Genomic DNA, 26,420 nt, shown 5'->3' with positions numbered 1-26,420 from the left:
ACATATGGTGTCCAAGGCTGATCTGGAAAAAATTATTCATATATTTGTGTCTTCGCGTTTAGATTATTGCAATGCCCTGTTTACTGGCTTGGACAAATCATCTCTTTCACGTCTCCAAGCAATACAAAACACTGCAGCCAGATTATTAACAAATTCTAGAAAGCAAGCTCACATTACTCCGATTTTACGTTCCTTACATTGGCTCCCAATCGATTTTAGGATTCGATTTAAAATTCTCGTTTTCACATACAGAGCATTAAATGGCCAGGCTCCAGATTATATTTCCCAGCTTCTCATAAAATATACTGCTTCTCGCTGTCTTCGTTCGCAGGCTCAGAATTTGTTAGTTGTTCCCCGCACATGACTAAAGACTAGGGGGGACAGAGCCTTTCAGTCAGTGGCACCAAGGCTGTGGAACAGTCTGCCTCTACATCTACGCTCAGCTGCAGTGGCGGTCCTAGCCTGTTTGGCGCCCTGGGCGAGCATCCCCGCCGCCCCCCCCCCCCCCCCCCCCCACACACACACACACACACACACACACACACAATAGCGATCGCCGCACTACTACACTTGGGGGGGTAATGAGCGACTGCTGTGTGGTGTATGTAGCTTTCTGCCATGGTCTGACAGACAGGCTTTAACAGAAGGTCCCCCCACCATCACAGGCACACTCAGAATTTCTTTTAAATTTCCATCCATCCATCCATTCGCTTCCGCTTATCCTGGTCAGGGTCGCGGGGGGGCTGGAGCCTATCCCAGCTGTCATAGGGCGAGAGGCAGGGTACACCCTGAACAGGTCGCCAGCCTGTCACAGGGCCTTCTTTTAAATTTTTATTTGAAAAAACATGGAAGAAACTGAAATATTACACAGCTTCTGCTTACCTTTATCTTTGCTTGTTTCTCCTCTTCTTCTTTTCTCTTTTTCCTAAACTGTGCACCTGATGGCTTTGACCTTTTCCTTTCCATCTGCCACAATTCGCCACCACCACCGCCCATCCCCAGGGTTGTCAGATCTGACTGACAGTTGCCAGCCCAACACAACAAAACCTCCACTGAAACTCATGTTAATAGCACCAGGTGTGATATATATTTAAATATACAAGCTTTGGGTAACTTGTTAAAATTTTGGCTGCTTTTCACCATATTTGGTAGGTTTTTAGGAAGTTTTTATTGTAAAATTATATATCTATATAATTTTATAATTATATAGAAATATCTATATAATATTCCACCCCAATGTGTTCACAAGCTGCCCAATCTGGCAACACTGCGCCATCCACCAACATTTGTCCAAACTGTCTAGATTCGTATTTGTGTTATTTTTTTTATCAGGATTCGGGTTCACACAAATACTGTGATTTAATGACCATATTTACAGTATTATAAATGAAATTGGCTTTGTGTTCTATCAGTTGTGTGCATCTAATTTTATTAGACGCACAGATTCATTCTGTGGAACATGGGAGGAAAAAAAAAAAAAAGAGTCAGTTTTGCATATCTCGCAAAAGTTTTGCGAGATCCTGAGTTACTTTTGCGAGATCTCGCAAAACTTTTCAATATTAGGACATACACTTCGCGTTAATCTTGATATGGCAGTGTCCGTGAGGATGAAAGGTTTGGCGAGAGACTGCCAGCAAAAGTCGCCTTTATTTATAATTCAGCGGTTACTGTTGGCTGTAACCAGGCCCAAACTGTACAGGCATGAATGAATGAACCCGGCTGACAGTCTCACTCTCACGCCATCACTGCTTCACTCGACTCGCACCCCAGGCTGAGAGGAGAAGGGGGCGGGGCAGCGCTGTGTGTGTGACGATCGAGTGAAGCAGTGACAGCGAGACAGAGAGAGAATCCCCCGCCTGCCCTTTTTCTTCTGTTACAACCTGTCTGACCATGGCAGAAAGCTACACGCAATACACAGCAAGCAGAGGGCGCCCATTATCCCACAAGTGGAGCAGTGCGGTAGGCGTTGCTGCGGCGATCGCAATGCGTTGGGGGGAGGGGGGCGGTCATGCCGCCCTAGATGAAATGCCGCCCTGGGCGGCTGCCCATGTCGCCCATATCAGAAACCGCCACTGCTCAGCTGACTCTGTGGATTCTTTTAAAAAGCAGTTAAAAACTTTCCTTTTTAAAATGGCCTTCTATTGAGAAATGTTAATGAATTTTACTTTTAGCTATTATGGTGTTTTATTATTTTTAGCTTTACATTATTGGTTTTTAGATATTATGGTGTTTATTTACTGTCTGTTTTTGTGTGTTTTCTGCATGTACAGTGCTTTGTGACTAGTGTCTGTGAAAAGCGCTAAATAAATAAAATTTACTTACTTACTTACTTAAAAAAGCAACACAACAATAAAGAAAAAAATGACCTAACACAAATTTCCTCACTTTTTTTGCTAACTTTATATCCATCTGCAGCTTAAAAGGGAAATACTTTGATCATTTCTCAGCATATAGCTAAACCCTTTATATCAACCCCCACAACTACTAGGAGATGTGGCTCCAAGAGATCCATTTCAAGATGACAAGGGGGTGTTTGCAAAGTCGTGGCTACAAAGGATACAAAAACTACAATCTTTGGTAGGGATCAACTCAGGTTTAATCATTGGAGATTGAAAGGAAATTTAAGATGCTAAATGAAAGGAAACATTCTCCAACTGAAGAGAAAATCTTCTTCCTTCATAAATGTTGGAAGAGCAGCTAAAGGAGCTTTAGAAGGTCACTTTCTGTTTGATTTAGAAGATTCATATTATGTTGCATGGGAACTCCTCAGCAAGTCACACAGCAAGCGCTTTTAATTGCCAAAGCCTTCTGACACATTTTACATGCTGGGCCAAAATTAACTTCAAGAGAAGGTGCCAAGTTAAGGAGTGATTAAGTAACCAGATAGGTTGTTTTTTATTTTTTAAAGGACCTCAAAAAATACTGACAGGTATCTATTGCCATGTAGCTGGAACAGGTAGGAAACTGAAATACCATATGTGCAATCAGCTACAGGTTGAAATACTGTCACCTGGTATTCTTTTTATCAGAGGAATATCATTAGCCCCCCTTTTTAAATTTGTTTATTGTGTGTGTGTGTGTGTGTGTGTGTGTGTGTGTGTGTGTGTGTGTGTGTCCGTTTTAACAGAAAGAAACCTCCGGCATGGGCTTGGGGACAGCAGTGCCACGACTGGTTGGGGCTGAGGTGAGAGAGACATGAAAAAGACATGCTGTGGAGGAGAGCCAGAGACTATAACTTTTATCAAAAAGGTTAAGTCTTTAGCTTAGTCTTAAAAATAGACAGGGTGCCTGCCTCCCAAATCCAAATTGGAAGAGGTTTCACAGAAGAGAAGCCTGAAAGCTGAAGGATCTACCTCCCATTCCTCCCACTCCAAAGTATCCTTTTTTTTTTAAGCTTGTCTTGTCTGGCAGGTTTTATGAATTATGATCTGAATGCATAACAATAGATTGCCAAACACATCTGCTCTTCAAAAAAGCAAGAAAGAAAAAAAGAGGAGAAAACAGAAAAAGAGGACAGAGAGGACAGAGCACAAGTAGAAAACCACAATGGTTCATCAACTGCTGCATCTGTAAAGAAAAAAAGAAAAAGAAAAAAAAAAACATAGAAACAAACAGCACCAGGAAAAAACATATATATGTGGAAAAAACAAAACAAAATCATGGCTACACAATCCAACAGTTTTGTATTTGTTTGCATGAGTAGGAGTGTGAATGTCTGTGTCTCTGGGTGCTGTTAAAATTGAGGGGACCATTGCGATACGAGCACCCACCTGCTGGTTGTAGAGACACAAACAACAGACAAGACAAACTGGCCTGAGTCATAAACATGGTGCCCCTTACTACTCCCTGATGGCTGCTCCCTCACCTGAACGCCCCACCCCCTCCATCCTGCAGGCACTCCAGAATCCCTGAGGCCCAGACTTGACATCCTGATGTGGGATGGACCAACCCGGGGTGGTGTGCCCAGGACACCACAGACCACACGATTGGAGGGAGGGACCCCACCAGGAGCCGGGTGACCCCAGGGCCTAGGGCCCCAGACTCTGCACCCCGAGCCCCACAGAGGAGACCAGCCACCTGGCCAAGGGCTAGCGCCTGCCACCCTAAGCACCCCAGGCCCCACACCGCAAGGCAGCACCCACCCAAGGCCCCATCAGGGCAAGCACACAGACAGAACAAGAAGGCATCCACAGGTCTCCAGTCCCAGGAAGCCACCAGATACACACAGTCGTCGGAGTCCACCCCCAACCACGTAAGGCACCACCCCCACTAAGTAGTAGAGCTGATCAGTAGGAACAAAAGAGAATCAAAATCATCCAATTGGTTTTTAGAAGAAGAAGCAGACATTCTCTCCAAACGAATGTGATCTACTAGTAAATTTCTATATTGAATAATACACAGTATATTTTTTGATTTCCAATTAATGAGGATAGTTTTCTTAGCAATGCATAAAGCATTGCTAAGAAAATGCTTTATGCAGTAAATTTCTATATTGAATAATACACAGTATATTTTTTGATTTCCAATTAATGAGGATAGTTTTCTTAGCAATGCATAAAGCAGTAAGAACTATGTGTTATTTGCCTCCATAGCTAATTCACTGAAATCAGTTGGGGGAAGATGAGACACGACAAATAAACTATGTGGCTAGGTTGTCACATGTCCTCTGCCAGAACTTATGAACAGGCATTCAAGACAACATAGCATGCATATACTTCTCCTCCAAATTGCCTGTTCAGTGGGTGCATGTGTTTGAGTGTGTAAGGCCCATTTGGAACATCCTTTGTTACTCTTCAGTATCCTAGGAATCACAAGTAAGCTGGGAGTCTAAGAGCGAGGTCTTTAAGATAAGATGGAGCCTGATTATTCAAGACCTTTTAGGTGAGAAGACACAAATTCTGGATTTAACAGGGAGCCAATGAAGAGAAGCCAGCACGGCAGAAATATGCTCTCTCTTTCTCGTCCCTGTCAGAACTCTAGCTGCAGCATTTAGGATCAGCTGAAGACTTTTCAGAGAGGTTTTAGGACAGCCTGATAGTAATGAATGACAATAGTCCAACCTAGAAGTAATAAATGTGTGAATTAGCTTTTCAGCCTCACTCTGAGAAAGGATTTTTCTAATTTTAGAAATAGTGCGCGAATGCAAAAGAGCAGTCCTACATCCGGCATCCATCCCACTTTGGATGGACCAGCTCTCATCTAACTGAAATTGTTAACCCCCAAAACATGACTACCCAAGGTTGAGACCAGGAAGTTGCAGTTGCAGTTGCAGTCTTGCACACCTCTCTGCAGCTTCTTTCCTCCTGCCATCCCCCCAAAACCCTATCCCCATAGAGACGGTACCTGCTCACAGACCACCAAAAAGAAAACCAAAAACCAGCAAAAAAAACAAAAAAACAAAATAGTATCCTCAGCTGAACCAGAGAATAAAACAGTTAAATGTAGATTATTAAACATTAGGTCTCTCTCTCTTGTATTATTGTAGGGTCTTTACCCACAATACAAAGTGCCGTGAGGCGACAGTTTGTTGTGATTTGACGCTATATAAATAAAATTGAATTGAATCCTTTCAAGTCCCTGTCAGTAAATGATTTAATGATTAATCAACAATTTTGATCAACTGATTTATTCTGCCTTAGAGAAACCTGATTACAGCAGGATGAATATGTTAGTTTCAATGAATCAACACCCCAGAGTCACACTAACTGTCAGAATGCTCAAAGCACAGGTCAAGGAGGAGGAGTAGCAGCAATCTTTCACTCCAGCTTATTAATTAACCATAGATGCAGAGTTTTAATTCGTTTGACAGCCCAAATCCACCCTACCTGGAAAATTCAAAAACCTGTTTTATTTGTTATTATCTATCATCCACCTGGTCCTTACTCAGAGTTTCTGTCTGATTTCTCAGACTTTTTATCTGATTTAGTGCTCAGTTCAGATAAAATCATTATAGTGGGTGATTTTAACATCCATGTAGATGCTGAAAATGACTCAACACTGCATTTAATCTATTGTTAGATTCAAAATATAATAAGGAGCCCACCCACCACTTTAATCATACTCTGGATCTTGTCCTGACATATGGCATAGAAACTGAAGACTTAACAGTATTCCCTGAAAGCCCCCTCCTGTCTGATCATTTCTTAGTAACATTTACATTTACTTTAATGGATTACACAGCAGTGGGGAATAAGTTTTATTACAGTAGAAGTCTTTCTGAAAGTGCTGTAACTAAGTTTAAGTATCTAATTCCTTCATTGTTATGCTCTTCAGTGCCAACACAGTGCAGAGCAGCTACCTAAACTCCCAGTGAGGTCGATTATCTCGTCAATAGTTTTACATCCTCACTGCGTACGGCTTTGGATACTGTGGCTCCTCTGAAAAGGAAAGCTTCAAATCAGAAGTGCCTGACTCCGTGGTATAATTCACAAACGCACAGCTTAAAGCAGATAACCCGAAAGCTTGAGAGGGAATGGCGTCTCACTAAATTAGAAGATGCTCATTGAGCCTGTAAAAAGACTTGCTTATATATATATATATATATATATATATATATTTCTGTGATAGAAATTTGGGAGGAGACTCTGGTTATGGCAGAATTCACAAGAATATAATCAGAAGACCAAAAAAATTTTGTTATGAATTTTTAATCTCAAGCACCACACTACACAAATCAAAGGTCTCAAACCTAAAATAAATGCAGCAAAACCCTAAGACAAATCAAACAACCTACTCAAAATCCCAAACTAAAAAATTCCATTAGTGGATGAGGACAGTGTTCTCAGGGTTGGAGGATGTTTGACAAATTCTGGCCTTCACCCATATGTCAAGCAGCCTGGCATTTTACCAAAGCTAAGTCTATATGTCTTTCCTGCTTATTAAGCACTACTACGTGAAGGTGCTATATAATGCAGCAGAACAGTTGCCACACACAAGTGCCTAATTTGAAGAAAATACTAACAAAAAGCGATCCCAACAACCCTTATGAGACAGACAACAAGGGAACAGTTTACCCCGCCCAGGATAGAGTTACCAATTCCCCACCCTGGAGCCAGGTCTGGGGAGGGACCTTGAGGGAGAGCGCCTGGCGGCTGGGCATTAGCCTGTGGAGCCTGGCCGGGGGAATGGGTCCCGACTTGTTTGCACTTATGTGCCAATTGACAGTTCAGAGTACCCAGCTTTCGTGGAGCTACTGGGTGGAGTGCTTGATGGTGCTCTGGCGTTGACTCCATCATCAGTGCCCATGTGGGCAATGACAGTGAGACCTGTAGGGACGTGACTGGGAGGAATGGCCTGCCTGATCTGAACCCAAGCAATGTTCTGTTATTGCACTTCTGTGCGAACCCAAGTTTGTCAATAGCAAACACCATGTTTCAACATAAGGATGGCAACTGGTTACCACCTGGTGGTCAGTTGGATCAGGTGGTGGGGGAGGATGCTGGACAGACCTGGTGCATCTAAACATATAGTGAGGGTATGCTTTGAACACCTGGCAGAGGCCCCAGTTTGTGACATCTTCAACTCCCACCTCCAGCAGAACTTGGACAACATTCTAAGGTAGACAGAGGACATTGAGTCTGAGTGGACCATGTTTCGCACCTTGCTGAGGCTGTGGCACGGAGCTGCAGCTTCAAGGTTGTTGGTGCCTGTCGTGGTGATAATCCACAAAACAGATAATGGACATTCTAGGTGAATGGAGCAATCAAGCTGAAGAAGTCCCATTGGGCTTGGTTAGCTTGGCAAAATGCTGAACCACCTCTTTATCCTCTCAAGGATATGTGATTGTGGGTGGGAATTTGTCCATCCCATCTACATGTGCTTTGTGAACCTGGAGAAGGCATTCAACAGCGTTCCTCGAAGCATCCTTTCAGGAGGTGCTGTGAGCATATGGGGTGTGTGTTATGGCCTATTCAGTCTCTGTCGCACTGCAGGGAGAGCAGTTGTACAGTTCATTGGAATATGTGGTAATGTAAGACAGTTTAGATATGATCAAGGCACCAACTTTGTGGGTGCAAATTGATAAATCATGAATGTAAAGAAGGACTTGGAAACTTGAACAGAATATGAATATGGATGTGCGTTCATAATGGTAAATGGACTAGTTATATATTGCTGTTGAGCACTCAAACCACTTTATACAGCATGTCTCATTCATCTATTTACACACACATACAAGCACTTTTTTTTCTATATCTAAATGCTTTCTATCAAACATTCACATAAATGAAACAGGGTTCAGTATCTTGCCCAAGGCACACAAACTGGATCAGCAAGGGTCTGAACAACCAACCTTCCAATAAGTACGTAGATGACCTGCTCTACCTACTGAGTCACAGAAAGTAGAGCAGGTCATAATCCCATCATGGCTTGATGGTGGGATGACGAACATCCCATAATCAAGCCACATGGGAGAAGTATGGGAGAGGCAAATAAGAATGATTAGAAGTGTTCTATGAGCCAGCTAAATACTCGACATTGCCTCACTTAGAACTTTTCTATTTGAAGTAATAGCTATCATAAACAGCAGACTATGTTTTTTTAATAGATTAATTATATCTTTATGAGAATGCATGAATTTGTTGTAATAATTACACAGTAATCTATGTATATTCATGAGTACAATATCATTTTTTCTATTAAATAACCTCAAAACATTACTAATTGCTACCTTAAGGTGATATGGAATTGTATATTTTTTTCCTTTGAAGACTTTGTTAAGCAAATTGTCTCACTCCTTCTGGGTTGTGTGCAGTAATATGGAGGCATGATGCATAATTTACTATTTAACCCTCTAGGGTGTAAGTCATCATTAGCCCCAACCCTACCTTAAGTCTAACCCTAGAAAATCACAACATTTAATTTTTGTTTTTATTAAATTCTTCCTCCAAGTGTTGGGTTTATTTTTTACTCAAAGAATAAAATGACAAATGCTTAAAACTAAACTCCAGGAAATGATTAGTTAAATGGCGAATAAATGAAATGGTCAAATTGATAGTAATTGAATTAAATAAATAATTAGTAGTAGACTGAAAGTTCTGAATAGTAGTTAATTAATTGATAACTTGATAATTCGATTGAATAACGATTTAATCAAATGAAAATCAAATAGTGGCTGAAGCAGTAGATTGAATAGTTAAATAGATAAATTAGATAGAGGAGGCAGATGAGAGACTAGTAGTCACCAGATTAGTTTTCATGGTTGTTTAGAGATATAATAATCTTGTTATTGAACCTTCACAGCTTTGAGAAAATATGTTGTGCACGTACGTCTCTGGTAGTTTCGCTAAAACTATGTGTATATGTAGGTGAAAGTTGGTGAGAGAGACGTCAAGGCACCTCTGCTTCTAAAATACTGGAATAAAGCCAGATCATATAGAAGGACTTTAATGTAGTAGGCAGGTGTCTTCCTTCTCAGGGTTCCTGGGCTGCCGATTGGACGGGGAGCTGCGCTTGGTGACTGGGACCATTCAGTGCACCAGTCTGAGAAGGCCAAGTCTAAACCACGCCTCTCTCTATCTATTTTGAACTGATAGTGCTTGTAGTATAAAATTTAATGTTTAGCCCAGAATCTTTGTCCTCTTGGGGAGGGGAGTCACAGCCACCTGCTGGGGTGGCCTGGGATCTCCTGAACCAAGATTGCCCGTGTACATGTAATTCTTCTGATTGTTTAATATATTAAATCTTTTACATAAGAACTAAAGTGTTTTAAGACCTCTTCCTTCACAAATGAACATGACAAAAGTCTCGTTGATCTGGAGAGTCAACAGCAAGTAACCAGATTACACTCATCATGTCCAGCTTGCTCTTTAATACATCCTTCCCACACCTTTATTTATTTAGTTCTGAGGGGCTTTAGTTTAATACACCTCCTTAATATGTTGATGTTTTTATTTTAAAGCTAATTTTAAGATCTTTCTGATCCCTCATTTATACTTTGGCAGATTATGAAAATTCTTACACATTAAAAGTTCATAGTAGACTTCAGAAGATTAAGGGTATGTTAGAACTGTACAAATCAAACAATGAAGATAAGGTTATGCTCAAAATTATTCCCACCCCCTATGAAAAATCCATTCTGTTATACATAAAAGCTTGGCTTGTCAAATTCTGCCTATATTCGGTTAATTAGAGTTGTGATGGACCATTCCAAATCCATTTTGATTTCACATCAAAAGCAACAATAAAAATACTAATACTTTAATTTTACTTCTGTCCAAAAATATTTATATCCTTCACCTGCCTCAGTATTAAGGTAATTTATGCTTACAGTGCAGGTATATTGGCACACCCAGAGTATGTTCCAGAAGTCTCTATAATGTTAGGCAACAAATTCAAGGCACATTGATTTCTGAGCACGTAAGTTTTAAACTGAAGGCAGTTGGTAGAAACACTATCATTTCTTGGTCAGTACTAGGATATCTGTCATGGGTAAGAAGAAAGTACTAACCAAAGCCCTCGGATCCTCAATTCGAATATTTTCAAAAGCTATATCTGAGCAATTTTAGGGTCCCTAAGACCACAGTCCAGAGCATCATTAACAAGTACAACGTATTCCACACTGTCACAAACATGAAAGGACCCAAACGATGACCCAGCTCAAAGAAGTGTTACGGGAGGCCAAAAGTAACCCACTGATCACAAGTAAGGCTATTCTACAGAATTTGAACTACTCCGGGATACAGATTTAAAGACAGACACTGGAACGAACAATACACAATGGACACCAGCCAAGGAAAACTCCACTTCTCCAGTGCAGGCATACAAAAGCTCAGCTGGATGACGATTTAAGATTTTGGTTATCATCAATCTCACTGTAAGACGGAGCTCTCAGACAAAAAGATGTGGCTATTGTTTGGTGAAACGCAAACAATAGCCACATCTTTGTGCATCTTTGATGCATTCAACCAAAAAAAATCTTCTAAAAGCTGGTGGAATCATGAAAAAGGACAAGTATATCACGATTCTCAATGAAAACATGAAGCAGTTTCCAAAAAACTTGGTCTTGGGCAGCAATGGACTTTCCAACAAGATAATGCTCCAAAAGATATGGCCAAACTAGTGCAGAAATAGTTTGTGAACAACAAAGTGAATGTTTTTAAGTGACCAAGCCAGAGAATGTATAGGTATGTATACCCAAGCTTTTCCAACATCTTTTATTCGTAAAGACAACCTTTGTTTGACTAGACTGACTGTATTTATTCTGCAGTGACGGTTCACATGTCTCTGGTAGATATAGATACAGGACTACAGAATACATCTGGATAGTGCTGCAAAATTCAAAAATTCCACTACTGTGTTTCCAGATATACTTTTTGCTGAGAAACTGGACACACTGTGCAGTTTATGCAGCATTTTTCCAACTGTGAAGTGCAGAATTCAGTTTTTACCTGAAAAAAATTCCAAATTTTCATCAGCTTGAAATATATTCATTTTTCCTGATATTATTTTTGAAGAAAAATATAATATAATTTTATATATAATGTGTTGAGGAAAAAGTTGCTGTATTCTGGCCATTAAAATTCAAATTGCTGATTGTAATTATTATTTTTAATACTGTTAGGCCTACAACGCAGACTATGTCTTCAATTTTGGCCCGCCCTATGATTGAGTTTGACACCCCTGCCCTATGAGCAGCACTTGGTGACAGTGGGAAGGAAAAACTCCCTTTTAACAGGAAGAAACCTCCAGCAGAACCAGGCTCAGGGAGGGGCAGTCATCTGCTGCGACTGGTTGGGTCTGAGGGGAGAGAGGACAAAAGACATGCTGTGGAAGAGATCAAGAGACTAATAATGACTAATGATTACATGTGGAGTGGTGTATAAACAGAGTAAAAAGATGTGAATGAAAAGAAACACTCAATACATCATGGGAACTCCCCGGCAGCCTAGGCCTATAGCAGCATAACTAAGAGAGGGTTCAGGGTCACCTGATCCAGCCCTAACTATAAGCTTTATCATAAAGGAAAGTTTTAAGCCTAATCTTAAATCTGAACAACTTCCTTCATCATCTTTCATTGTGTTGGCTCTAGAACCGGTGAACACTCCCTCTGTCAGCTCAAAAACCAGGCATCATTTTGCTAATGAGGACCCTGGAGCACATTCTTACCCACGCTGGCAAAATTACAAATACAATTGGTCTTTGGTTTTCATATGTAGAGGAAGCAACAGGTCTTTCCACTTTGTTCTGCTCTGTGTTTTTCTGTGTGGCAGGTGACTCTGTAGGGTTCTACATTTCTCTTTCAGTGCTCAGACATGGTGGCAGCTGGCAGCAGAAATGATATTTTTCCATTTCTCCATTTCCCTTCTAGTTGAACACAAATTGAGAAGCGCTATTGAGCCAAGAAGAGTATGCAGAGCTGAACTGTTTCTAATATAAAATCTCTTGGTCAGCATTCACTATGACTGAGAAATGAAGGAACTCACAGACACAGGTTAACTCTGTAAAGCTTGAACCATGAAATAATTGCCAGAAGATTCAACTGGGAAAGTTTCTGGGGAAAACCTGGTCTTGTTGGGAGAGATGGCATCCATCCCACTTTGGATGGAGCAACTCTCATTTCTAGAAACCTGGCCAAATTTATTAACCCTCCTAAAATCTGACTACCTAGGGTTGAGACCAGGAAGCAGAGTTACACTCTTACATGCCTCTCTGCAGCTTCTCTCCTCCTGCCATCCCCCCAAAACTCAAGGAAATTCTAGTAAACACTACAAACATGGAGAATGAAGGAGGAGACACTACTACATATAACAAGAAGCCTGACAAATGACAAGGGGAAGACTGAGACAGTAACTACTCAAGAGGGTGGTCAGACAGCTGGGGTTAGAACAGGTGAACAGAATGACACTAGTGAGATTAAGGGAAGTAAAGTAAAACACAAACCACATGGGACAGGGGACAGGGGATGGCAAAATAAAACGGAAAGTGAGAAGACACAGAAAAAGCTCCCTGAAAAGCATTCAGCTGATCCAAAATGCTGCAGCTAGAGTACTGACAGGGACTAGAAAGAGAGAGCATATTTCTCCCATATTGGCTTCTCTTCATTGGCTCCCTGTTAAATCTAGAATAGAATTGAAAATCCTTCTTCTCACCTACAAGGTCTTGAATAATCAGGCCCCATCTTATCTCAAAGACCTCATAGTCCCATATCACTCCAACAGAGCACTTCACTCTCAGACTGCTGGCTTACTTGTGGTTCCTAGGATACTTAAGAGTAGAATGGGAGGCAGAGCCTTCAGCTTTCAGGCCCCTCTTCTGTGGAACCAGCTCCCAGTTTGGATTCAGGAGACAGACACCCTCTCTATTTTTAAGATTAGGCTTAAAACTTTCCTTTTTGATCAAGCTTATAGTTATACTGGATCAGGTGACCCTGAACCACCCCTTAGTTATGCTGCTATAGGCCTAGGCTGCTGGGGGGTTCCCATAATGCACTGTTTCTTTTCATTGACCTTATTTACTTTGTTTATACTCCACTCTGTATTTAATCATTAATTGTTATTAATCTCTGGCTCTCTTCCACAGCATGTCTTTCTCTCCCCTCAGCCCAACCAGTCGCGGCAGATGACCCCCCCTCCCTGAGCCTGGTTCTGCTGGAGGTTTCTTCCTGTTAAAGGGAGTTTTTCCTTCCCACTGTCGCCAAGTGCTGCTCATAGGGGGTCGTTTTGACTGTTGGGTTTTCTCCGAATTATTGTAGGGTCTTTACCTGCAATACAAAGTGCCTTGAGGCGACTGTTGTGATTTGGCGCCATATAAATAAAATTGAATTGAAAAAGTGAATTGCATAGACGATATGACAAAGAACAGGATGACACGGACGATACGCACAAAAGGGAGATGGGACACACCAGGGAGCAAAACTGAACAAGACTAGGGGAGTAAACTGAATATGCCTGCCAAAGTAAAACAGGAAATAGACATGGAAACAAATGCTGACTTGACACAACACAGGGACACAGAGGGACTACAACACCTACACTAGAGCAACAAGATCATAACTAGACACAAAAGGAGGACTTAAACTACAGCACAAGGAACAGAGACCAGTATTAAATCTACAACAATAAAACACCAAACAGAATCGGGAACACAAGAAGCCTGAAAACAGGTTTAAATAGAAAGTGAAGCCAAGAACAGAACTCAGAAAACTAACTTAAGAAACCTGAGGATATAAACAATGAAATCAACCAGGAATTACCAGAAAGACACAAAACACAATAAACTAGGAATCAAACAGTAACCTTAAACAATACAAAAAAGAAAGTCCTAAAACTAAACACACTGGGTCATCAACCCAGGACCATGATAATAAGATCCAAGGAAAATGTATATTAACTAGAAACACACTGAGGACGGTGACACAGCTGACACGTTGTTTTTTCATAGAGACACAGCAACATGATAAATATCAACCAGCTAGCAAAAGCTAACTACACAACGTTTTGGAGTTGGTTATCAACTAAACGTATTGTAATTGTATTCTTACTCTGAGTACATTTATGAGCCTGTACTTTATTACTTTTACTTAAATAAAGAAGTTGAACCAGTACCTGGACTTTTACCAAGGTACTTTTTAACACAAGTATTTGTACTTCTACTTAAGTACAGAATGTCAGTACTTTTGCCACCTCTGATTAAATTAGTATTGTTACAGTTGTACAAATATGAAGAGGTTGAAAAGTTTCTTCTTTCTTTCACTCGCATGTTAAAAAACACAAGTTTCATTACAAATGTATGTGAACTTGGGGGCCCCCTAGTGGTCAGGGGGCCCTATGCAGCCGCATTTGTCGTCGATGCCTCAGGCGAACTATGGTATAACACACACCACCACTGGACTTAAGGCTTCACACCACACTGGACCACTGGATGAGTCTGGATTTGGAGGTTCCCAGGAGAACGGTACTTGTCTGACTGCATTGTGCCAAGTGTAAAGTTTGTTTTTCAGAAGTTGGGCTTGGTTCCTTTGTTTCAGTGAAAGGAACTCTTGAAACATTTTGGACAAATTCATGAACCCAACTTTCTGGGAACCGTTTGGGGATGGCCCATAGAATTGTGCAAAGCCTGTTTTTGCCTGATGTATGTACGTAAGTGTTTTAATAAATCAGTGCACCTATTTCACATTATCCTAGAAAAACATAACAAAATGAGTGGTCAGTCAAGTCTATAATACAGTACTGTTACTAATTAATTCCAGGAATTTTATCTGTAACTGAAGCCCCTCACCTAAAATGGCCACCACCTCATCATCCTGGATGACTTCCAGTGATCCTGACACCACAAAGCATAGGCTGTCCACGCTCTCTCCAGCATGGTAGATAAGGTCACCAGGGGCACTGTGGATGGTCTGGAACTCCATGGCCAGGGCCCTCAAGCAGCCATCACTAGCAAGTCGAAATGCTGGGTGTTCCTTGAACACCTTCCTGTTGAGGTGGACACAGATGTCCGCTCGCATGTCTTTGGGACAAATCTGCAGCACCTGCAGACACAGGCCAAAGTGGGGTCGCATAGAGCCAGACAAATAATAATCATCACAAAAATAACAGCAGTACTTAAGCGCGTTTCCATTAGTATCAACTCAGTGCGGATCAACTCGACTTGTCGCGGTTTGAAGGTGGTTCCATTGGTACCTGGTACCAGGTACCAGGCACCAGGTACTGCTTTTAGTACTCACTCAGCCGGGGTTCCAAACGGTCTGAGGCAATCTAAAAATGTGATGTGGAAGAACAGCATACCACTGACTGGCCAGGGAGTATCATGACTAGTTGTGTCATGAGAGCGACTCCTTCACCAGAATCAACCACGCCATTTTTAAAACCCAACAGCAAAAAAATGGAGGCACACAAAGCACTGGTTGAATGTCCACACTGACAGTTTGCAGCAGTAGTTTTGCAACATGAAAGCCATCTGAAACGTGCAAACAGCATACATATTATAACCCTATACTGCCGGGCGATCGCTGGTGAAGCACTGTTACCTGCCTCTAATAGCCGTGAACAGCTGGTTAACACAGCTGATCAAAGGAACTTTGAATCACCGTAACTACGCGACCATTTGGCCTATCGGAAAAATTCAAATGGTTTCTGAAAGCTGAGTAACTGCAGTACACAACCAATATTATTATGGTAATTGGTGCTGGAAGTACATGAATGGCAGCACTTTTGAAGTACACTGTGTCGATTATGACATGTTTGGTGGTATACACACTGTGGTGGTCCTCATCTGCAATGGAAACAAAACAAGACCGTGGCGAGTCACCCCGCGCTGAGTAGATACTAATGGAAACCCGGCATTACATTCAGGCTTTTCTAAGCTGACATGCAAAATACAGTTAATGTAAACACAATGATGCTGCTATTTCTAAGCGCCATTTCCATGCTGGTGAATTGCCATTAACCCCATCTTTGTCAGTATAATGCAGTTCAGTATAATGCAACTTTCACTTGCCAATAAAAATGTTTGAAATTTGTGATTGTTTTTCAGAACGTCATAGAAACATTAAAAAAAAAACTAAATACAAACCTAAGTGGCATGAAAGTTGAATATTGCATTTATATATTTGTAGTAGTTTCCCTTTCCAAGCAAAAAAACTTGCATTGCAACTTGTATTGTCGGAAGTAAGAAGGTAAGAAAAGTGCATGAAAAAGAAACAAACTTTCTTTTTCCATGCACTTTGCCACTTAGGTTTTTAATTATTGTTTACATATTATTATGTGAAGAATAATCTCAAAGATTTCATAAGTTTAAAAATTGTTTGTTAAATAAATACAAATAATAAACATACATATATAAAAAAATGTTTTGGCAGTGGTGACTGTATAAAAGAAAAAACTGATCAAAACAAAAAATACAACCACAGTTTTTCCATGAAACACTGACATATCCTGCAACAGTCATCTTAATATGAAAGTGTTACCTTGTCAGTATCAATGCCTCTAGACATGGACCAAGTGGACACAATGTAGTCCATCACTCGCTCACTTAGGCCTTTAGGGACCTGATAGAGTTTTAGAAAGTCTCTCACACTGTTAAGCATCTCATGGTAGCGGTTGGTGTTGGCGTACATCTGCTGGAAGATGGTGGTGACATTACCAAAGATGGTGGCATACAGCAGAGCTGTAAATAGCAGGGAGAGAAATTTTAGTTTTGATTCCCTCGGTGAGTTTTATGTAAGCATTCCATCATCTTTTAGTTTAATATTCAGACCACAGAAACATTCTTTTGCAGTTACATGTCTGGAATCACACCACTAAGACAATCCTTCCATATTTCTTCTTACTATTGAGATTAATGCACCTGTAAGCCCAATTCCTGAACCCAGATAAATTCACACTGTGGTCCAGGGAAGTGTGAATGTGATAACTTCTCACTACAATATTGCTGCATTTCATGAAACAAATCAAATTTCACCAAAAGTGCTCCCGCTGGAGCTTAACCAGCTTGCAGACCATGCCCATCTTTTCTAAACACTTCGCATTCCCTGTGATGATCCCTGGGACAACTCCACTACTGAAGCCCTGAGGTTTCCTCTGTAGCACCTCCTGGATTACAGACCCTGCATGTACAACTGTCAGCTTGATCAGCTGCTGAAATTTTTCCATTGCCAAGAGTGTAATGTGAAGAACAATTGCTAGTTGACTTGTAAAACTTTATTTTACAAGATTTGTGTTTTAAACACAAAGTAACCATTTCACCTTTACATAAGACAAATAATGCAATGAACAAGAAAAATCAATTTTATCAGGTGATAAATTGATTTAAAAAAAGTTTTTATATAGCATTATATACCAATCAAGCATAGCATTATGACCACTGACAGGTTACGTGAACACTATCTCTTCATTGTGGCACCTGTTAGTGGGTGGAATTCAATTAGAGACCAAGTAAACATTTTGTCACAAAACATGGTGTGTTAAAAGCAGAAAAAAATGGATAAGCATAAGGATATGAGTGGGTTTGCCATTGGCCAAATTGTAATGGCTAGACGACTGGGTCAGAGCATCTCCAAAACTGCACTTGTTCTTGGTCTGCAGTGGTCAGTATCTATCAGAAGTGGTCCAAGAAAAGAACAGTGGTGAACCAGTGACAGAGTCATAATCAGCCAAGGCTCGCTGATCCATGTGAGAAGCAAAGGCTGCTCCGTGTGGTTCACTCCAACAGATGAGATATTGTAGCTCAAATTGCCAAAAAAGTTAAATATAAATTCTGATAGTGCAATGCAATTTGTTGAGTATGGGGATGCACAGCTGCAGACCAGTCAGGGTGCCCATGCTGACTCTCGTCACCAATTGAAAGTGCCAACAATAGGCACGTGAGCATCAGAACTGGACCACGGAGTAATGGAAGAAGGTGGCCTGGTCTGATGAATTACCTTTCCTTTTACATCACGCTGATGGCCGGGTGCATGTCCGTTGTTTTACTGTTTGAAGTAATGAGGACAAAGAATTATTAAAGAAAGCACATCAGATCAGTTTTATCATGTTTAGATTTTATAACCAGGGAGTTCAAAGTAAAAACTCAAGATATGTAACTGATTTTTGATGATTTAAGGTTTTTGTTAAGTGAAATCACAGCAGAGGATTGTGCAGTGGTTAGCAGTGTAATCTCACAGCGTGAAGGTTTGAATCTCCCGGTTGACTCAGGCCTTCCTGTGTAGGATTTTCATGGTCTTCCTGTGCCAGAGTGGTTTCCTCTGGGTGCTTTGGCTTCCTCCCACAGTCCAAACACATGCTAGGTAAATTGGTGATTCTAAATTGATCATAGGTATGAGGTAGATAAATCATTTATAAAATAAAGCCCTGTATGGTTAAATCTGGCTTAGGTCAGTACATTACATTACATCACAGGTCTGGAAATCCGTTTGTGTTGTAATTCATATAGTCACTGTAATTACACACCTCAGACAAACACACTGTAAGTGATTAATTAAATATATTAAACATATGTACTAAGTAGCTAAAGTACAACATTTCTGAGCATTTTTTGACCAAGAAATCTGCATGGTGCTTTACAGGATATTTGAATCTTAGTGTCAGAGAGTTTTACTCACTTGTAGGTGGTGACTGTATAGACTATACAAGCATAATATGCACAAGTCTAAATTAGATTGGCTATTCTCTGCTTATGCAAGTGATATTTTGAGAGATGCTCTTCAAAGTGGCTTACACTTGGCTATAAGCAGGAGGATGTTTTTTAGGGATCATTCACAATTATGAACATTTTCCAAAGCGTACAAACCATATGCCGAGGGGGGAGGGGGATAACACCTACTGTACAATTTTCAAATAGTTATAAAAATGTTGGTCAGAACTATGTAATTTGAGCACTGCTGCCTGACTAATGCTCGAGACGTCTACTCTCGTTCACTTATACACCACTGCACTATTGCATGGTCTGCAGCAATATGGCCTCCAGTCTGGCGGATCAGGTCTCATTGAATTATCTAAAATAGGTCATCGTGAGTTCACAGAAAGACTCTCTAATGACATTAGGCAGGAAAAAGCTGTGAGTTCCACGCAGCAAGTGTGGAAAGCAGCCAAAGCTGCTGGAGATAAATTCAACAAGAAGTGGAAGCATTGTTCCAAAAATGGAAACCATACACAGTAAACTGCAGAAAACAATGATGGACTTTATTCAGAATTTTATTCAGTACAATAATTTTACATGTTCCTGGCATGTTTTCATCTATGCTCGACTGTATATTTTTGTGTAATATGGTGACTGGTGGTCGGCACCATTGCCGTGTGTAAGAAAGCTGAGGAATCAAGATCCAAGCTGGGTGGGTGGGGCGTGTCCCCCTCAGTGCCAAAGCGAGGTCTGGGTGATGCCATAGTGTAAGTAGGGACGCAGTATGAGCGCTCTATGAACTAAAAACACTGCGACAGTGGAGGATTTCAGGTTTCCGGCATATCTCCAAAACTATCCAAAAGTCACCAACATCACCGGAAAAGTCACTAAATTTGTCGTTTTTTGGGAAAAAAAAGGGGGGGGGGGCTGAAAAGTCGGCAACACTGGCAGCCAGTTTTGCCAAAAACTAATTGCAATTTCTACCACGTGACAGGAATGTTCTTTATGAATCAAAATGAATTGATATCATTCATAACAGATAATGTTTGAGATATGCTTGGCAGATTATAGGTCAACAAATCATTTAAAACAATATAAATACCAGCAATAATTTTGTCAAAAAAGACCAGCTAGTAGGATGACAAATTGCTCCACTGCCACTGTGTACAGTGTGGCGGCATATACATTTTACATACATGCAGTGCAGTACACATTAAAATTCAAATCAGTTTATTGAACCCTATACATATACTAACATATAGGTATATCTGTTTATTTGTGCACCAATACAATGTTAATATAGATAGGAAAGAGTATATTTTATACCAAGATTTCTAGCATTTTTTAACACCAGTCATTTTAATTACATTAAAATACCAAAGAACCAGGTGAATTGAAATGTCCTGATAAAAGATCATTTTCTTTGTATACGTTTGGGGAGGGAGGTCTATAAAAGGGTACTCTTTGTACACTTTGGAAAATGTTGATAATTGTGAATGATCACTAACACACAGCCAACTCTTTTACTCTGAAGATACTACTTTGCAGATTTCTATTGTCTTACCTAAAAGTTAATGAGTGTTTCTCTGTATTGAAACATTAACCATTGGCAACTCCTCAAAGCCACAACTCAGCCCATCAGCTGTAGTCTATCCCTGACTCATTTTCCCTCCCTCACTTCCTGTCAGCAGTATGCACTGGGGGCCACAAGATCAATGCTGACCACATCCAGCATGCTGCAGAAGCCTGCTGTCTCTGATCACACTGACAGGAGCTCATAGTGTGGAGCTCACTGTAAGTGTCAGAATCATTACACAGAATTTGCTGTGACCTTCAGAACAGTTACTGTGCAGCCTCAGCACAGGGGTGGAGCTGAGTTAGTGCTAACACAGCAACAGAAGGTCCAGAACTGAAGCCAGGTCTGGAGTTCCACCCCTGAGAAACTTCACACAGCAGTTGAGGTGTATGTGTTATTTCTTTTTCCATGAACTGATTCACAAACACACTTTCAGCTGTAATTTCCTTCCCATCTACAAAACATATTTAAGCTCAATCAAGCTGCATTTTTTAAACTTCAATCTTTGAGTGATAACAAAAAATATACATTAATACATTTTTCACTTTTTCTAGTCTTAATTTAAATAAAATTTTTCATATTTATTCTGAACTTTCCTCACTGTATAAGCCATATACAGTAATTGTTATTGTTACTTACAGTATTGTGCAAAATCTTGAACCAGCCCTCATTTAACACTGTGAACAAACATGCACCTGTAAAAAAGTTCAAAGTGCGTAAACTTATTACTCCATGGCTAGACGAGGGTTTAAAACAACAAATGCTGACTAGAGACCAAGCTAAGCTGACTGCAGTTAAATCTGGGCTTCAGTCAGACTGGATCATATATCGCAAATTGAGAAATTCTGTAACTAAACAAAACAAGATAAAAAAGAAAAAATACTATCAAGAGAAAATACAAAACAGTAAAGGCAGTAAACAATTATGGACAACTCTAAATTCTCTCTTGAAAGGTAATACATGTACTTCCACCTATTTGGAAACAAACAGTGGATATTTAACGAAATCATATGATATAGCCAATCATTTAAATAATTATTTTCTAAATAAGATTGATTCCTTAAGAAGCACCTTGAACAAGGAAAATATATCATATTCACTAATAAATGAAATGATGCGCAATAAGACATGCAATTTTATTTTTAAAAATGTATGCATATCAAAAGTTGAATCATTACTTATGACTGATAAAGACAAACCTCCCGGAGTGGATGAACTGGACGGGCGACTATTAAAACCTATAGCCTCAGTTATTGCTCCAGTAGTAACTCATATAATTAATCAGTGTTTTAATAAAAACAAGTTTCTGTCCTCTTGTAAAGTATCTAAAGTAATACCTCTATTAAAAAATTAAAAAATGACATTTACTGAAACAAATTGTCAACCCATTAGTTTACTGCCAATTTTGAGTAAAATAATGGAAAAAATTATACATGAGCAGATTAACACTTATTTTAAAGACAATGACCTCTTCACAAATTATCAACATGCTTACAAAGAAAAATACTCCACTGCAACTGCTCTAACTCAAATGACAGATGACTGGCTGTGGGAAATGGAAAATAATAATATAATTGGGGTTGTGTTGCTTGACTTCTCTGCAGCCTTTGACATTATTGATCATGAGATTTTGTTGAAAAAACTTAAATTCTATGGCTTTGTAGAATCAGCATTACAATTCATGAGCAGTGATAGGAGACAACTGGTCTATTATAATGGCTGCTATTCAGACAGTAGAACTGTAAAGCATGGAGTGCCACAAGGCAGCTGTCTTGGCCCAACTCTATATACAATATTTACAAATGACTTACCATCAGTGCTAAGTAAAGCTGGCATTTCAATGTTTGCTGATGATACTACAGTATATCTAGCAGCAAAGTCTATTAGTGAGATTAAAACGGATCTCGAACGAGAGATTGAATGTATAGTTGACTGGGTGGACAGTAACAAACTCATTTTAAATGTTTCTAAAACAATGAGTATTGTCATTGGAACAAATCATTCTCTAAGAGCCAAACCTCAACTGGATCTCCATATAAAGGATGTATCAGTTAAACAAGTAGAAGAGGTGAAGCTCTTAGGAATCATTATAGACAGTAAACTCTCCTGGGATAAACATATCCAGAGAGTAGTTTCTAAAATGGGTAGTAGTTTTTCTGTTATTAAAAGAAATTTGGAATATCTAACTAAACAAACAATCCCAGTTGTCATTCAAACTCTCGTATTGTCTCATTTAGATTATTGCTCTGTTGTTTGGTCTAATACATCATTAAGCAATATTAAAACATTACAACTGGTGCAAAATAGGGCAGCACGTGTGGCTCTAAAATGTGGCATTAAGACAAATGTAGCTAAAATGCATAATCAGCTTTCCTGGTTATAGGTGAAGGATAGAGGGTTGTATGCACTGACAAATTTTCTAAATAATATAATTACTGCAAAAAGTCCATCTATGTTTTACCATAAATTACCATTTAGTAAAGATACTCATGATTACTCAACAAGGCATGTGGTTGAACTGTGTTTCACTCTGCCAAAATGTAAAACTAGGTTAAGCCAACGTACAGTGATGTTTAGAGCAATGCATGAATGGAATTCATTACCACAAAACATTAAACAAAGTACGGCAGACAGTTTTAAAAGGCAACTGAAAATATACTATAAAATGAATAAGGTATAATACTTTTATGTGAGCGAAATCTAAAATATCTCTTTATTTTAAATTAAAGTGTATGTCTTTTAAAAATTATGAAGATAAGTATGTGTTATTTGATTACTGTATTTGTAATGATTTTTGTTTATTTGTTTTTGATTGTTTATTCGTTTGTTTGTTTTTGTTGTTTATCAATGTAATTTGTCTTTTTATGTAAACTGACCCCAGGAAGAATAGCTGAAGCAGCATGCTGCTGACGCTAATGGGGATCTTAATAAACATAAACATAAACATTTCTTTATCTTTTGCTTCCAAGCAGCCTGATTTTCTTCTAATTTTTAAGTGGTCTTGAACAGTGGTTCTCTGGTCATTTAAAGGTTTTCTTCGAGCACTGGCTGTTTTTACTCATTTTCATGATTCAGTCCTTGTATCTGACCATTTTCAGAGGAATGTTTTTGTTAAGTCACTGAATAAATAGAACATTGATCTCATTCAAGCATTGAAAAAGGTATTTAACTCACCGTGCAAACCAGGATTGTGTCTACACATAACAGTCAACTTAGCAAAGAATCAATTTTAAATGGTATCTTTAACCACTTTGTTACTATCAAAGTGCCTATGTAAAAATAGTGCTCCACTAATTCCCAAACAGCTGTTAGCTGAAGACTTCTTAGCATGGTGTGTATCCTTAAAAGCAATCCAAGAAACTGGACAAGTGGAAGACTAAAATCTACAGCACAGGAACAGTATATCTGAAAGTTATCTCCTCAAGAAACGGGAAAAATCCAGCAAAAACCTGTGTACTTGCCAAGACGCCATTTTTAAGGAAGGGGACTGGTGGAAAAGGCAACCAGTTCTATGGAGTAATTAATCCAAATTTGAAATTTTTGGTTCAAATTGTCATTAATATGTATGAGGAGAGAGGTACAACAGTTAGTGTCTACAGCCATCAGTAAAACACAGCTCATAAAAATTGTCCAAACTCCATTTTGTCTAATATTCTGTATTTTCATGTATGTTTGCATGTTTCAATAAACCACTGTATATATATATATTTACCATATTCCTAGCAAAAGATAAAGAAATGAGAGGTGGCTCACAACTTTTGCACAGAACTGTAACTAAAAACATGACCACTGAATATCAGATCAGAATCTTTCAGAATTATTCCTCTATGTAATCTGATATTTAGTTTTTGAACACCCAATTCTAAAAAAACTTTCTTTTGGAGGATTTCATAAATGAAAATAGCCACCAGTGCTACTCCTCAGCAGTACAATCTTTAGAAGTGGATTTGTTGCTATTTCTGTACAAAAAAAAAAAAAAGGACTTTGCAAGTATTTGTTTTTGTACTTGAGAAAGTCATATTGCATGCAAATACATGCACATATACATACTCCCAAAAATAGAATTTAAACCTGAGGGAAACACCATATCTTTAAAATGGCCCTATGAGAGATCTTGTTGCTGGTATCAGAAATGTTGATAATGTTGCAGGTGGGAACTTTAAAATCATAAAAAAAAAACATTTTTAAAAACCCAAATGTAATCATTCAACATTGATTTTCTGCAGAGGGTGACTACATACGAAGATGATTCTCTTCTCATCACAAAGGTGAACAGATTTTGGTACAATTTCTCTCAGAATGTTCTGGAAAGGAAATTAAACATCTATTTTTGTCCTTCCTGCAGATCCCAACCTGATGTTACTGTAAGCATTACAATTCTCACACTTACTATACTAATGACCCAAACTCTCATCCTGAATGCCGGATGTTGACTGTCATAGCAACCACTTTCCGTCAAACTCCAGTGGCTTTCAGAAGCCAGAAAGCTGTCAGGAGGTGAGAGTGTGTGTTTTTTTTTGGTTTTGTTTTTGCAAAAAGGAGAGAGGGGGGGGGCTTAATCCTAAATTCAGCTTTCTTCTGTGTTGCTTATGAATCTAAATAGGAAATGAATAGACTTTATCCAGAGCAGAGTAGCTTCAGTACAGTCTCAGTACAGTGTCTCTACAGGACCCCCAAAGGTACAAGCTGTGTGAACCAGATGAATCCCTGCACACTCAAAAAAAGCAACTGAAACTGGGTTAGAAGTTTATTTTCATCGGACACTCTGTGGCCTTTTGATCTAATTTCAGTAGCATTTCACTGCTGCTTAACAATGTTATTTGCAAATCTGATATTTTCTGTCATTTCAGTTGTACTCTACTGCACAAAATGGTTTGCTTAGAAATGGTATTTTTTTAGTTTATTTCATGTATGTGAATGCCCCAGAGAAGCTTCAGTCTCCTGTTTGATGTCTGATTACCTTCTCTACGTGTGAATGTGATTCAGACTAACAGACTGTAGACCCTGATGTGACGCAAGGTGACGGCAGCTTCCTATCAAGGAGACAAATTGTCAACATTAAAGCTCCTCATCCTTGGGCTCAGTGAGGAAAAGCTTTTACCTGCAGATATCCTCTCTGCTCTGGAAAACCTCCACAAAATCTCTGCCTGCCTTCACTGTCAGCAGTTACATAATATAGGCTCTATTTTTAGGGTGGAGTTAGTGGAAAGCTATATATACATTGAAATATAAAGATTTATCTTCTGGAGAGCAGGAACACTTGAAAATTAGAATCCAAAGTGAAAGATATTCATCATCTAGATAAATATATAGAGCAACATTTTCTGGTAGGGCTCAGCATTTTTTTCCAAAAAACAAAAAATGTTTTTATCTCGTCAATATTATGTCTACTTTTAATTTAGTTTTAATTTCAGTTTTTTTCCCAATGTACAAAACTGAAAAATAAATATTTAAAGAACATTGTCAAGAAGGACAGCATGGTGTGCAGATTCACACTACAAACCCTGGCCAGGGCCTTTCTGTGTGGGGCTTGCGTGTTCTCCCCTTGCTGAGTTTCTTTGGGTACTCTGACTTCTACCTCACAGTCCTGAGACATGCAAATATGAAGCAGATAAAGCACTTAAAGTGTTTAGAATAAAGCACTGTATGAATCTGTATGATTAAATGTGGTTTGCAGTCTAAAGTAAGATGGTAGTCCACTCCAAGAAAAGCAGCAGCTATGCAGCATGACAGAAAACAGCAGTAAAACACTTGGAGATTCAGATACTAGCTCACGCTCCACTGGTGA

At 39.4% G+C, this 26,420-nt stretch overlaps 1 protein-coding gene across 2 annotated transcripts in view; it reads right to left on the bottom strand.

Moving 5' to 3' along the window:
* The window catches only part of LOC115776833 (potassium voltage-gated channel subfamily H member 1-like), a 138,476-nt gene that overhangs the window by 18,046 nt on the left and 94,010 nt on the right, over positions 1–26,420 (bottom strand). For both annotated transcript variants that reach the window (XM_030724615.1, XM_030724616.1), the window contains exons 8-9: positions 16,907–17,106; positions 15,217–15,469 (exon numbers count right to left, since the gene is read on the bottom strand). In XM_030724615.1, coding sequence (XP_030580475.1) covers positions 15,217–15,469; positions 16,907–17,106 — 453 coding nt within the window. The remainder of the gene's footprint in view (positions 1–15,216; positions 15,470–16,906; positions 17,107–26,420) is intronic.

This window comes from Archocentrus centrarchus, unplaced genomic scaffold (assembly GCF_007364275.1).
Source record: "Archocentrus centrarchus isolate MPI-CPG fArcCen1 unplaced genomic scaffold, fArcCen1 scaffold_38_ctg1, whole genome shotgun sequence".
NCBI lineage: Eukaryota > Metazoa > Chordata > Actinopteri > Cichliformes > Cichlidae > Archocentrus > Archocentrus centrarchus.
This window is presented reverse-complemented; position numbering and strand designations above follow the sequence as displayed.